The sequence below is a fragment of the Pteropus medius genome, unplaced genomic scaffold (assembly GCF_902729225.1).
Source record: "Pteropus medius unplaced genomic scaffold, Ma_sr-lr_union100, whole genome shotgun sequence".
NCBI classification, from domain to species: Eukaryota; Metazoa; Chordata; class Mammalia; order Chiroptera; family Pteropodidae; genus Pteropus; species Pteropus medius.
Window position 1 is genome coordinate 1,455,494 of NW_024350319.1, and position 14,408 is coordinate 1,469,901.

General features: G+C 38.6%; 1 protein-coding gene and 1 pseudogene across 2 annotated transcripts; both read left to right on the forward strand.

Annotated features, from left to right (window-relative positions):
- The first annotated feature begins 180 nt into the window (after window positions 1–180).
- Window positions 181–13,620, forward strand: LEPROT (leptin receptor overlapping transcript). Of its 2 annotated transcripts, none has more exons than XM_039838506.1 (4): window positions 181–298; window positions 4,164–4,239; window positions 8,750–8,936; window positions 11,403–13,620. In XM_039838506.1, the coding sequence occupies exons 1-4, from the start codon at window positions 283–285 to the stop codon at window positions 11,517–11,519; spliced, it is 396 nt and encodes a 131-aa protein (XP_039694440.1). In that variant the 5' UTR covers window positions 181–282; the 3' UTR covers window positions 11,520–13,620. The 2 variants fall into 2 exon arrangements, with proteins under 2 accessions (XP_039694440.1, XP_039694439.1); XM_039838505.1 differs by lacking the exon at window positions 181–298 and adding an exon at window positions 401–434.
- On the forward strand, window positions 4,837–4,955 carry LOC120583399 (uncharacterized; annotated as a pseudogene).
- Window positions 13,621–14,408: the final 788 nt, after the last annotated feature.

The following is a 14,408-nucleotide window of genomic DNA, read 5'->3' on the forward strand; positions in this document are numbered from 1 at the left end:
GAGCGGTTCTCGGCGAGATAGAACAAAGGTTAAACGAATGGGGCAGGGCAAGTAATTGTATCAGGGCGGGGCTCCGGGCGGCGGGGCGGGGCTGTGAGTAGCAGTGGCGGGGCTCCGCGTGGCGGGAGCAAGGGAAGATCGGGAACGGCAGGGGCGGGACTCCGAGTGGCGGGGGCGGGCTCGCGACCCGCCGTACAGCCCCCCGGCAGAGCCGTAGGGGTGGGGTGGTGGGCAGGGCTGTGGTAGGAAGCCGGAAGCAGCCGCGGCTCCAGCTCGGGAGACATGGCGGGCATTAAAGGTACATCTGCGGCCCCCGGCTCGATGGTCCTGCGGTGGAGTCGCCTCCTCCGCTCCAGGCTAAGCTCGGAGCTGCGCTTTCAGTGCGTCGGCGGAGAGGGCCTCCCCCAGACTCGCCATGCTTCCCACCTCTCTGGGTGGGAATGCGCTCTCTCGCTCCCTTTGCTCCTTGGGGTGTGGGTGGAGGGATGCTTGGGAACCCCCCTTTTTTTCTGCAAGGCCACTAGCCTTCCCCCTCTCCTTGCACTACGGGCAACTCCAGGCTGGAGCCCTCGCGGAGATAGATAGGTCCCTGCCTGGGACACCCGGTCCAGCCACCCGAGCATCACCTCCTGGGCTCCTCCTCAATTAAGCTCAATTCCTCCGAGCTTCCTCCCACCCCTACTTTTGCCGAGTTTTTAACGGGGTTTCCACTTCCTGACATGTCCACCCTAACGCCTTTTTTTTTTTTTTTTTCCTGCCGCTCGCAGTTTCCCATTTCCTTCCAAAGGAGCCATTGTCTTCAGTGTTCTCGGCTTTGGGGCCCTTAATCCTCTTGTTCCTAATGATTTTTCCAGCTGGGCAGACTTCACTGCAGGCAGGTGTCAACGGATGGCGCCCAGAAATGCTGTATTTGTCGTAATTGTGCAGGGTAGATTAGGTGGAATTTTATTAGTACTTTCATCTATGGACAGACGAGAGCGTGGTGTTTGTGCAGTATGTATTTTTGAATCGTGCAGTTGATAAAAAGGGAGTGTTCCAAGAACACTTCCCTTATCTGTATGCCTTGCAGAGGAGAGGAGATGGTAGCAGTGAGAGAGGTAATTGGAAGACTTCCTATTATTTTGGGGAGGAAACCATTAGATTTTTAATCTTTTTGGAAAGAGTAGCATAACTTGTTTCTATGTTGGAGTTCCTTATCGTCTTTGAAATTTGTACCCAAAAAATCTTACCTCCCTAGTTAACCTATAAAGATGTATACAGTATATTTGCATGCATACATGTGTTCACTATGAAATTTATCTGAGTGCGTAAGCTGTTAGCAGCAGACACATCATTTTTTTCTGGCTGACTTTTATATTCAACATTAAATATAATTTACTTGGACAGTGTCCAGTGTGTAATACAGCCATTTGAAACCAATGCAGAAAACAGCTGAGAAGTAGTAGCTCAGTGTTACACTGTGTTTAGTTATGCCCAGAAACTATCAAATAATAATGTTTATGTGTAAATATGTTAGAAATTGTGATGTAGTAAAACAGAAGATAGACTATAAAGTGGAAATAGACTGATGGAAGGACGCATTTTGTAGATAATTCAGTTCAACCTTTATTGAGAGACTACTGTATGTCTAAGATTTGAAACAAACAGGTAAATGAGAAGTTACTGTTGGGTAACAGAGTTGGAAATAATTACTATTTAAGTGTCTAAGATGTACTCAGATACAGTGAAAACACAAGGATGGTGTGGGTTGAATTGTGTCCCCCAAATAGAGATAAGTTCTAACTCCTCACTACCTGTCAGTGTGACTTTATCTGGAAATAGGACCTTTGCAAGATGGAATCAAGTTAAGATGATATTGGATTAGCATGTGCTCTATCCTATAAGGACTAGTGTCCTTATAAGAAAAGGGAAATTTGAACATGGAGATATATAAGGAGAATATATGAAAACAGAGGAAGAAAGTAGAGTAATGCAGCTGTAAGCCAAGGAGTATCAAAGATTGCCAGCCAGCAACCACCAGGAGTTAGGAAGAACCAAGGAAGGATTTTTTTCTCAGAGGCTTCAGAGGGAGCATGGCCCTGCTGACACCTTGATTTCAGACATCAAGCCACCAGAACTGTGAGAAAATAAATTTCTGTTGTTCTAAGCCACTGAGTTGGTGGTACTTAGTTAATAGCAGCTCTGGTATTAACTAATATAACTAATACAGACGGAATCACTTAATCCTGCTCCAGGAAGGAAGAAGGCAATTTCTGCACAAAAGGCAATCCTTGAATAGAAGCTAAAAAGATCAATAAAACTTCATCTGGCAAAGGATGGGGCAGAGTTTAATTCAAGTGCTGAGAAGAGTATGTGGTATTTCAAGTTAGAACCTTAAAAAGGAAGAAGTGTGTGTTTGAGAGTAGAGGGTGAGCATATTTCAGTTTTTATATGTTGAATTTGATGTCCTTGTTGGCTGCTCAGGTGAAGTCCAGATTGGAGTTGGAGGTGAAGCATTGACGTGGCTGAGCCCATGTGGTACCAGGGAGCTTTGGAATGAATGCAGTGTTTCAGCAAGAGTATAGAGTAAAAAGCGACGAAGTTGGATGCCTGGTCAGCTCCAGCTTTAAGACATGGTAGAGGATGCGATTCCTGAAAAAGAAAAAAAAGGACTAAATGAATCAATGTGAGGTACAGTTGTGAACCTTGAGAGATTGGTGTCACAGACCAGAAGGAAGAGGTCTACAGTTCCTAGCTTTGAAAGGTGTCATGGAGGAGGGAATAGTGCAAATGCACGATGCGGGGGGTGTGGGGCACTAAGCCAACTAGGAAGAGACCTTCTGCAATGAAAAAATACATGAAGACTTACTTTTGAACATTTTTTTTTTGAAGTGACATATACTCAATGGAAAAACGTAAATTAAAATTGACAGTCCTTCCTTGACCCCTAACTGCAAACTTCCAAATGTTTTTAAAAATACCTTGGCATCTTTTTATAAACAGTCCCCCCAGTTCTCCTCTTAATGTAAAAGGAAGCAATCACAATGCTAATTAGTTTAATCAATGACTAATTTTGAGTGTTATGGATTTTTTTCAGAAGGAAATTTGGATAGTATAGTGTCTTATGCTTTTGATATATACCTTTCCCAAAGAACATTGTTAAAATGAGCAGATATCTACATCAATCAACATTTACTTATTGAGCCTCTCCTGTGCTTTTCCTATGACAAGCACTTTACATAAATTATCACATTTAATTCCCATAAACTCCCTAATAAGGTGGCACCATTATTCCCATTTTATAGGTGAGAAATCAGATTTAAAGAGGCTCAGCTTCAACCTAAGGTCACACAATCTGTTCATGGCAGAGAAGGTTTGAACCCATGTTGGTGACTCAGAGATCAAATTTTTAAACAACTCTGATATTCTGTCTTTCACTTAGCAGCGTAAGGACAGATATGTTCCTGTCTCCTCAGAGGTTCATGTCCTCCAGATGCTGGGAATAAATATTTTATTCAATAGTTGAGAATCGTTTTCTATGCAGACATGAAGACAATCTGTGAATACTTGTAGTACTGTGGTTTGGGGTGGCAAAAATGGTCAAAGGGTGTATATTATAGGGAAGCAGTTTTGCATGTAATTTAAGGAAAGAGTTTTCAACATTTAGAAACTTAGAATGAAATGACCTGCCTTAGGTGGTTATGAGTTTCCTTCACTGGAGTTGTACAGACTGGCTGGCTGGCGTCTTGTGACACATATAGAGGGAATTCATACATTAGATAGATGTTGTGTGCTGGAAATGCTTTATACCTTTCTCTACCTACAAATTTAAAAGTGGTAAACATAGGCAGTAATTTGCTAGTCAAATATAACATCAACTAATGAAATAAGTAAGTTGCTATATTTGCTTAAATTGGGGATCTTTTATTGTTTTTTAATTGAAGTTTTTTATTGGGATAAGATTCACATATTATAAAATTAACTTTTTGAAGTATTAAAGTCTTTCCCTGTGTTTTTTAGTATATTCACAGGTGTGCAGCCATCACTACTAGCTAACTCCAGAACATTTCATTACCTCCAAGGGAAATTCTATACCTATTAGTAGTCACTCTCAATTCCTCCCTCCCCCAGCCCCTGGTAACCATGGATCTGGAACCTATAACTCTTGGTTTTATTTTTCATAGCTCTTGTGTTATTATCCTTCAGCGGAGCTATTGGACTGACTTTTCTTATGCTGGGATGTGCCTTAGAGGATTATGGGTAAGTTATTTTTTCAAAAACTATTCTTTTTGTGCCTTTGTCACTATTGTGTGTCATGGGTGTTAGAGAGATTGGTAAATTTAAGACCAATCTCTAACCAATTAGTTAGTGAAGCCCAAATTATGAACCCACTGCCTTCATTATTTAGCTGTACTTGTGCTGAGAAAAGCTCTTTTTAAAATTGATGTATTCATTTAATAAACATTTAATGAACACCTATTCTGGATCAGCTGGGGATACAAGAATGAAGAGACATAGTGCTGTCCTCAAGGAGCTTACCGTTTTAAATGAGTGAGAGATAAACAATTCAGTTAGTAAAACGACAGCTGTAGTGGAGATGTGTGCAAAGTACAGTGAGAGCTTGGAGAAAGTGCATCGGAGTTTCCCCAGGAGAGTTGGGGAGAGCTGCATTGAAGTTGTCTTTAAGCCAAGACTTGGTGGATAAATAAGAGTTTATCAGGCTGATGAGTCAGAGGTGAGCATTTCAGGTAGAGGGAGCATTCAACAAATTTCTTTGTTCAACAACTGGTCGAGTGCTTACTGTGTGCCAGCTACTGTTAATGGAACTGGGGATTATGAAATAAGAAAAGAAAGGTCCTCTATGGCCATGCTACCCTGAATGTGCCTGATCTCGTCTGATGTCGGAAGCTAAGCAGGGTCAGGCCTGGATAGTACTTGGATGGGAGACCACCTAGAAATACCAGGTGCTGTAGGTGTTAAAACAAAACAAAACAAAACAAAACAAAAAAACACATTAAAAAAGAAAGGCCCTGCTTTCTTGCAGTCCATATTTTAGTGGGGGAGACAGACAGTAAACATTTTAAAATATACATTCTATCAGAGATAGAAGTATTGTGAAGAATAAAGGGTGAAGGGCACAAGGGCTTTAGGAAGGATAGTTGTTGAAACAGTGGACCGTTGGAGATGGGGCAGTACTGTAACTGTGGGATATGAGTTGAGGCTGAATTTTCTCAAAAGGGAAGGGTAAGTAAATGGAATGTAGTCAGGTCTTATGAAAAACGCTCTGGATCATTTGTATCCTGTGAACTATCGTGATACAAGTTGTGTCATCTGTCTCATTTTTCTGTATTTTGCATCTAGTATAACATTTATATAGGCATGAAAAGAGTATTCACAGTTATTCTTATACATCCTCAGTAATCATAAACAGTTGGACTATATAGAAAAACCCAGAGAACAAGTATAACTATTATTTTGACTAATATCATTAGCAGTCAAAGACATTCAAAACAAATTGGTTTCTGAAGTCAACATCAATTTGTAGGTATACAGGCCTTGTCAGTGTCTTGGAATAGCTGTCTACCTCTGATGTCAGCGGCTTCTCATCCTAGATGAGTTTTTGATATCTATAATAGGTAGAGGCAGGTGTCGTAGACAGGGTAGATGGCCGTTCGTGGCTAGAGGCTGATAAGGTCCCTTCCAGTGAGGTTGGAGAGTGCCTTTTATTTAATGTCCTTTCCAACAAACAAAATCTCAAGGTGGTAGTTAATGATTCTTAAAGTCTTCATCTCCTGGTTGCTCCCTGTGAAAGGAAGCAGTTACCTATTTGGCATTTTCTTGAAGTGACTTTATCAAACCTTGGTAATATTGTAAGATGTCACCTTTCAATCATGTCAGCTCGTAAGTTCCTTCATCTAATTGAAGTCCAGCTTAAATGTACTAGGATGCATGAAGGAATGTAAATACTGAAAGAATGGAGTTTGCCAGGGAGCCTGGAAGGACCACGCTGCCGTCTTGGGTTTCCCATAGCTCCAAGTATTCGTTTAATTTACAATCATTGTTTCCAACATAGTAGAAGTCTTTCATTACTTATTTTACAATGCTTCCCAGGAAATTTAACATAAAAAAAACAAGCTCGATTAGTTTAAAATTTCTCTTATAAGGAGAGACTACAGATCTTGAGATGTTCCAGGGGCCCTTCTGGAACATCAAAGTTATTCCTACATATATTGAGATTGTAACTCTTAAAATCTTAATTTCTAATGAAAACTAGAAAGTCACATTCATGAAGACATTTTGTAAGCTCTAGAAACATTTCATAGCCATCAAAGTTAATCATTAACATAGACTTATTTTTGTAAAACTCTGGGTGTAAAATATTATATTTAATATCAATAACTCAAAAGACATGTCTGTTCTACTTAAACCAACAAACAAACTAGCTTTTATTTAAGAATTAATCTTAGATCATGTGAACTTAAAAAGCATTTGAGTTAGTTTCTATATTTCTGAGAATTTTAGAATAGCTGGTCCTTACAAGTGCTTGCCTTTAAATTTATTTTAATAATACCGTATGGAGGCAGAAAATTATCTCATATTTACAACATATGTATATAAGCACACATAGACAGAGAGATGCAAAGACAGACCTTTTGGCCATGAGAAAAACTCTGTTGTTTATAAAAACAGTTGGATCCAAATTTTGTTTTATATTATAATTGGCATTTATAATTTATATTGTTGATATAGAAAATATCCAAACCTTAGAGAATTTTTATAAGTTTATTCGAACCAAAAGTTGCTGGGAAACAGGATTTCGAGTGTTCTGGAGAATGACAGTTTTGCAGTTTCTTTTATGCATTTGAAATTAGGAGGGAATATAAGGAAGATTACATGAAGGTGGGAGAAAGCAAGGCACAATTAACAAGACTGTGTGCTCCCTTGAGGGTGATTATGCCTTCAAGGGGTCTGGAAAAGAGGATCACTCTGGCATTTCAAAGGTGTGCTAACCTAGGTACACTAGAACAGGGGACAGGACTGGCTTAAAACCTTTCACTGAAGAAGTTATAGGCCTGAGGTGTGAATTTATGATCAGATCATCCTGTGAGGTTATTTTCAGTCACTGAATTTGTACATACTCCTCCCCGCCCACCCCACAATAGCTTACTGTGAATGGGAATATAGTTTCCTAGATTTTCTTCAGAAAACTTAACTGTATTCTAGGAAGAATTAAGAGCTCTTGGCTGTGGGATGTCAGGTAACAGCTGGGTCTATTCCAGACCTCTTTTCCAATCTGTATCTGTTTTCTCACTGGTACAATGAAGGCTTTGAACTAGAGAATCTCTAAAAGCCCCTTCCAACAATATTGTTTTGTGATTCTTGAAATACATTGTAATTCCTCTAGTTTGCAATTAGGAGTCCAAACTCAGTGTTTGCATCCTGAGTCTCTTGATAAAGGGCACTTTTCTTTTTTGCTTTTTGGTTGACCATCTCACCTTCCTAGATCTGTGGCCAAAATGAAAGGCTTTCATTACGGTGTGGCTTCACTCCAACTACTGCTCTAAGGTGCTCGCTATCTGGATGGCTCTGTGTTAATCAAGGCATTGTGGTGATAATGTATTATTATGATGTGTATATATAAATGATTAGAGAATATGCCCTTTCCCCCTCTCAGGGAAACATAATAAATGTCTAGCTTATGGAGAAAAATATTTTCGAAGTGTTTGTAGAAGAAATGTAGGAAATGGAAAGTAGATGGCAATTTTTAATAAATACAAAACATTGAAATTTGAGAAGAAAGCTTTTTTTTTGCATTGCAGAATTATTATAATCTCATAATAAAAATTAGAGTTTATCTAATTTTTTTTAGTGTATCTTAAATTTTAAAATACGCATAGTTATTTTCATATCTTCCAAACTTAAAATCTATTTATTATTTTGTTCATTCAATAAATATAATGAAGCACCTCATTCTAGGCCCTGGAGATGAATGGTGATTAAGACAAATCAGATCCCTGTTCTCATAAACAAGAAAATATTAGATAGGAATGAGTGCTGTGCAGAAAGTTAAGAGGATGATGTGCTCAACGGTGACTTGAGGTATAAACTCTTAGGAGGAGACCTCTCAGTTTAGATTGCATGATGAGAAGGAGCCAGCCAATGTGAAGATTGGCGGAGAAGCATAGGGCATAGCTAGTGCAAAGGCCCTAAGGCAGGGATGGGCTGAGTTTTTAAGGAACTGAAAGAAGGCTGATGTGGCTACAGATTAAGCAAATACAGGGAAGATGGCACCAAATGAATGAAACCAGTTGACCAGATCATTTCAGACTTTGTAGGTCAGGGCAAGGAAACTGAGTTTTATTCTAAGCCATTGAAAGATTTCCAATATGCAGGCACTCATATAATCTTTGTTGAATTAGCATGCCCAAGGCACTATACTATGTTCTGTAGGGAAAGCAAAGATGTGTAAGTTGGGCTTCTGTCTTTAAAGAAATTACAGTTTAGTAATAACAGAAAATAAAGATTCTAGATTATATATTGTGAAGTTGTATCTTAACACAATATCAGCTATCTACATATTAATGGACTGGTAATTTTTAATTATCATTACTTCTTACCTGTTCCTGGTAGAAATCATTTCATATGCTAATGTTGACAATTGAATGAATAATTTTTTAACCTAGATTTTAAAAATAATATTAACTGTGAAATAATAGAATGTCTTAACTGTAACTTTTCTTTCTGCATTTCTTCTGGGATCAACCGACAGTGTTTACTGGCCCTTGTTCGTCCTGATATTTCATGCCATCTCTCCCATTCCCCATTTCATTGCCAAAAGAGCAACATATGACTCTGATGCAACAAGCAGTGCCTGTCGGGAACTGGCATATTTTTTCACTACTGGAATTGTTGTTTCTGCCTTTGGATTTCCTGTTATTCTTGCTCGTGTGGCTGTGGTAAGTTTTGTTCTCTATTGTTTGGCCCAGTTGTCACTGAATTTACTTAAAAGGCCTGTGTCTGGAACTACAATTTCATTTAAATTGCTTAGACTTAATACTCAAAGTAGAGGTATTTCTAGTTTCTTTAATCCGCATTTTAGATCTACCTATCAATATCTTGGCCATGTTTTCAAAACGCTTTCTTTGTTTCTCTTACAACTTTTAGCCAGACCAAATGATTTCTTGTTTTTTCTTCTTTAAGCTATTTTTTTTCAATTATTCTTAAATTCTTGCCTCTTATCATAGGATGATCCAAAGAAACTACAATAGCAATACTTTGCTAGTTCCAAAATGAATATCTAAATAGGACCTTATCACCCAATTCCAATGTGTGTGGGGGCGTTTTCCCCCACACCACCAATGAGCAATCTCCAACACCAGCTGGTTGTCCTACTATTCAGTTCAATTCTGACATTATCTACCCAGGGATAGCATCAGATCCCTCAAGTTAAAGGTTCATTCCCACAGGACTGCCCTCCATTTCAAATGCCAATCAAAAGTCCCGGTTGTTGCCTGTGCGTCTAACTGACTAGCTATGGATCAGAACTTCCCAGGACCCCTTCCTGGGTCTGGTTGATTTGTTCATAGAACTCAGGAAACTGGTTTACTCACTAGATTACCAGTTTATTATAAAAGAATATAACTCAGGAACAGCCAGATGGAAGAGATACATATAAGGCAAGGTATAGGGTAAGGGTGTGGAGCTTCCAAATCCTCTCCAAGTGCACCTCTCTCTCCAGATCACCAAACTGCCAACCCAGAAGCTCTCCAAATCCCGTCTTTTTGGGTTTTTAGGGAGGCTCCATTATGTAGGCATGATCGATCAAATCATTGTCCACTGGTGATTAATTCAATCTTCAACCCCTCTCCCTTCCCCAAATATCAGGGAGTTGCAACTGAAAGTTCTAACCCTTTAATCACATGGTTGACTTCTCTGGCAATCGGCCCCCATTCTTAGGTGCTTTCCAAAAGTCAGCTCATTAACTTAACAAGAGTCGCTTTTATCATTTTTATCACTTAGGAAATTCCAAGTGTTTTAGGAGTTCTGTGCCAGAAAGGGCAGGAAGACCAAATATATATCTCACAATAGGCATATGCTGGGAGGCAGCTATATAGCTACAAAAAGATACAGTGAATAAGATGACATCTTCTATCCAATGCAAAAATTTCTTTTTGTCTTCAAACACATTGTGGGTATAATTTATTCCATTCTTTGATGTTCACTGTCTTTCATACTATTTTTTTGTTCCTCCCAATTACATACTGTTTTAATTTAATGAAACATTTACTTAGGGCATTGAATATCAGATATGCACAAATCTTACATACTCATTCAGTAAGTATCTTTAGAACATCTGTTATTTGTAAGATGCCAGAAATAAGAGAAAGATGCTGTCTCTGTTCTCCAAGAGCACAGAAACTAGCCCAATGGGTAAGTATACAATAAAGGTACTATGTGTGATAATTAAAACATGATCAGACTGCCTTTGAAACACCAAGAGAAATTCCAACTGGCATTTGATGTCACTTTTGATAAATAGGGTTTTGATTAAAGTAGAGAAGGCTATTAAATGGAATGGAACCCAAGTGTGGAAGTGCAATGTGTGGAATAAAGAGCAGCAGTCCCATATGATGGAGCAAAAAAGAAGTGGATGCGATTGAGGTTAGAAAGGTTCATGAAGCCTATTGAGAAGGATCCTGAATGCCGGGCCAGGATGAACTCAGTCTAGATAACGAAAAAGCATTGATGGTTTTCAAATGCAAGATTGTCATGACCTTATTCTTCTTATGCTTCAGACTAAGTACCTCTAAAGTTCTGCTCTAAAGATTTCTATTTTTACCTTTTAATACTGCATCACATTTTATGACAACTTTTTTTGATATTTTTCTATTGGTTAAATTAAAACAAAAAATGCCCACTAGAGGGTACCCTCATCCCCAATTGTGCCCCTGTAGAAAGAATCGTCTGCCACGCTGGAAAGCAGTTTTCATTTGCATGCAGATTATTTTTTAAAGTCTTTTTTTTTGTCTAGAAAAGAAACAAACCAATCCGTACCTCTCCAATTACTATTTTCATGAAAGAAGGCAATGTGTACAAAATTTTCAGTACCCAATGTCATAACTGGACCCTTTATAATCTGCCGTTTGTATTTTACTTATGGCAATCATTGTCTACTGAAAACAGAAGAAAGATATGTCTAATGCGAAAAATGTTAAGGATGATTCTAGACTTAATTAACAAGCATCACGAAGTAATTAGACTAATTATTGAATAGTTAGTTCACTATCTCCCACCTGTTACATTAAGCCTTTTAGCAGTTTTATGTAATTTTCATTGGATATTTCTAATGCAGAAAATATCAGATTTGCAAAGAGTACAATATGAAGAAAGTAAGGATTTAATCCTTTTTGCTTGTGTTTCAGATCAAATGGGGAGCCTGTGGCCTTGTGCTGGCAGGCAATGCAGTCATTTTCCTTACAATTCAAGGTTTTTTCCTTGTATTTGGAAGAGGAGATGATTTTAGCTGGGAACAGTGGTAGCATTTTCTGATGAAATGCATTTAATTTCTTAAAATTCATACGATATGTATGTGTGTGCACATGTGGCCTTTTACTATGAAGTTCAATATGCTGGGTTTTTTTTATACCTTTATATCATGTTCACTTAAAGGAGGACTATATGAGAAAGAGATTAATTTTATTCCTAACAAATAGAACACTCCATTTACTCAAGTTGAATTATGTTTTTTTGGCTGTTCATATAGTCATGGTGCTCTCTGAAACTATGGCTGTTCATGTATGCAGTGCATCTACACCTTTTGCCTGGGGATATGCCTGGGTAGGAGCAGGTCTTAGTTATGCTCAGGACTCACAAGATACACTTGTGTCCAAGAGACACAGAGGTGACTCCCTCTTTGTGCGGTAGACCCTTGCTTCTCAAAGTGTGGTCTCATAGACCAAGAACATCATCATCTCCTAGGAGCTTATAAATGCAGAATCTGAGACCCCACCTCAGACCCACTTTGATGAGATCCCAAGTGAATCACATGAGAAGCTCTGTCATAAAAGAATAAGCATTACATATAGGTTCCTTTTCCTCCCCTTGGCTGAACCATTTAACCTCTCTGAGTGTTAGTTGCTCATTTGTAAAACTCGTTTCACCTGCCCTCATGTCGAGGCCTAGTTCAGACTCTCTTTGTTATTTGTGAAATGTCCAAACCTGTAATGTATAGGTCGTCTCAGTAGAGAGCAGCTATGCCTCCACACTGTCTGAAGGGCAATGACCGCTTTCACAGTGCTGGGTGAACAGAATAACCCCAGAGCCCCACTGGGATGCAGGAGAGGAAGGCCAGGCTGGAAACAGTCCCTGCTGTAGCAGGATGGGGAAGAATAGGTAATTTTGTTTAATTTTCCTTTATAATCTGTTACTTCCATCTGCTCCTTCCCTATGCTGCCCCACCTTTCCCCGCTCCACCAGTACACACAGTCCCAGCAGTTCTGATTTGCCCTTCTTCCTGACTCTGGTGTCTCCTTTCTATAGAGACATGGAACCAAGTAAGCAAGCAGACGGGGAGCTGCTTCATTTCACTTACGTGTTGATGTACTTACTGTCTTTCCTGTAGGACTTTATACACATACACATACCTATAGAACTTTATGCCACTTTTAAATGAATCATTAGGAGTACGTGTCATGCTGGATCCTGTAATCACAGTTTTTCTAGCTTAACTTTATGTCCAAGACCTATTAAGAAAGCGAGATATGGGAAATAGAACCACTTAATCAGAGTATAAGCAGTGATTTTACAGCATTGTTAATGTGTGAACTGACATACATTCAAAACACAGAACCCTTGAAGTTTGTAATCTTAATAATTAGCACACCCCCTGGAATGATGCTGGGACCAGAAGAAGATAAAAGTGATCCTTAAAAGGACAATATGCAAAGTAATATTTTGACCTTGTGCATGATTTTTTGTTTTCAATGTTCTGTGTACATATAGAATTATTAAAGTTGTTTTTTCCAATATTTATATTAGAAAAATTATACACTTTATAATTTTAACCAGAATTTTAAATAACATTTGCAATTATTGTATTATAATAAATTTCACTTTTAACATAAAAGAAAAGTTTAATTTTAGAAGTCTTTATTCTGATATAGCCTTACTTAAAAGATATGGGCAGTTTCTGAAATGGGCAGTTTCGAGCAATATTCTGTCCTGCAATGGAACACTAGCAATAAGTTTTAAGATTCTATGTTGAAAGTCTAGATGGCTTGTAATAGTTTTTCTTTTCTTAAGATGGAAATAGTGTTTAATTTATATTATCTTTTGCAAAAATATCTTTGTTGCTTATATACATTTCAAATAACCAAAGTAGCCTTAATGTGTAGTCTTAAAACATTGCCTCTTGATCGTATTTCCAAAATGATTGATATAAAGTACTTGGATATAGAATATTGGTGTCTATTCCCTAATAATGGAATGGTTTGTTGAAATAGTAGATTATTGGATTTGCTATGTATCTGAAAACAGACAATTGTTTGGAAGTGACTACATTTCATTTAAATGATACATGTCAGTAGGGAGTATTGCTATATATATGAATGTACAATATAAAAGTTTCATCTTGGTGACAAATGTTGGCATTTTTTTTTTCTTATAAAAGTTTAATTTTTTTTCTATACACCGTAAACTATATTTTGGAGATTCAAAGCACATTGACTACATTCTGAAACTGAGATTACACATAAAGAATTGCCTACAAGTAAGTAATCCTATGAAAGAATTTTCTATCACTTTCCAAACAACTGGCTTACAGGTAGACTTTGAAACACTTTTCTCACAGAAACAATATTATGCATTGGTGATTAAGTTCCCAGGCCAAGCCTTTGAGGAGCAGTAAACCCGAATGTTGCCGACCTATAGTAGTCAAGGTGCCTGCCTGAGATTTGGGTCTTGGAAACAGGGTAGGGTGAACAGTGGAGGAGGGAGAGTAAATTTCCACCTCTTTCCCAAAGAACATGGTCTTTCTTACTTCAGTTTTTGCAGCCATTTCCATCCCCTAATGGTCTTGGGGTCCAGGTACACTCCTGTGAGATTTGCTGGCTTCCTCTCCTGACTCAGGGGCTCTCCTTGCCTGCCCCACCTCCTGAGGTTCCTCATATTCCAAAATCACCCACCTTTCTACTCCTACAAATCAGTTTTCTTAGTAGAGCTGATATCATGTGGTGAGAAGAAGAAAGCAATCTGATCAAACTTCTTCCCAGAAAGAATGAATGACTTGGGCTCATCTTCCCCACATCTGAAACTCACTAGTACCTACATCGTGCAATTACCACATGGTGCTGCAGCTGCATTTTTCCAAGGACATGACTCGGAACCCGATGACTTTCTCAGAAAATGGTAGTGCTCCAAAGCAAAGTGGA

What these genes read in the sequence shown, in the direction of transcription:
- LEPROT (XM_039838505.1), top strand. An exon ending in TGTGCCTTAGAGGATTATGG is followed by an intron (nt 4,240 to 8,749) that starts GTAAGTTATTTT and finishes ATCAACCGACAG; the next exon opens with TGTTTACTGGCCCTTGTTCG. An exon ending in TTCTTGCTCGTGTGGCTGTG is followed by an intron (nt 8,937 to 11,402) that starts GTAAGTTTTGTT and finishes CTTGTGTTTCAG; the next exon opens with ATCAAATGGGGAGCCTGTGG.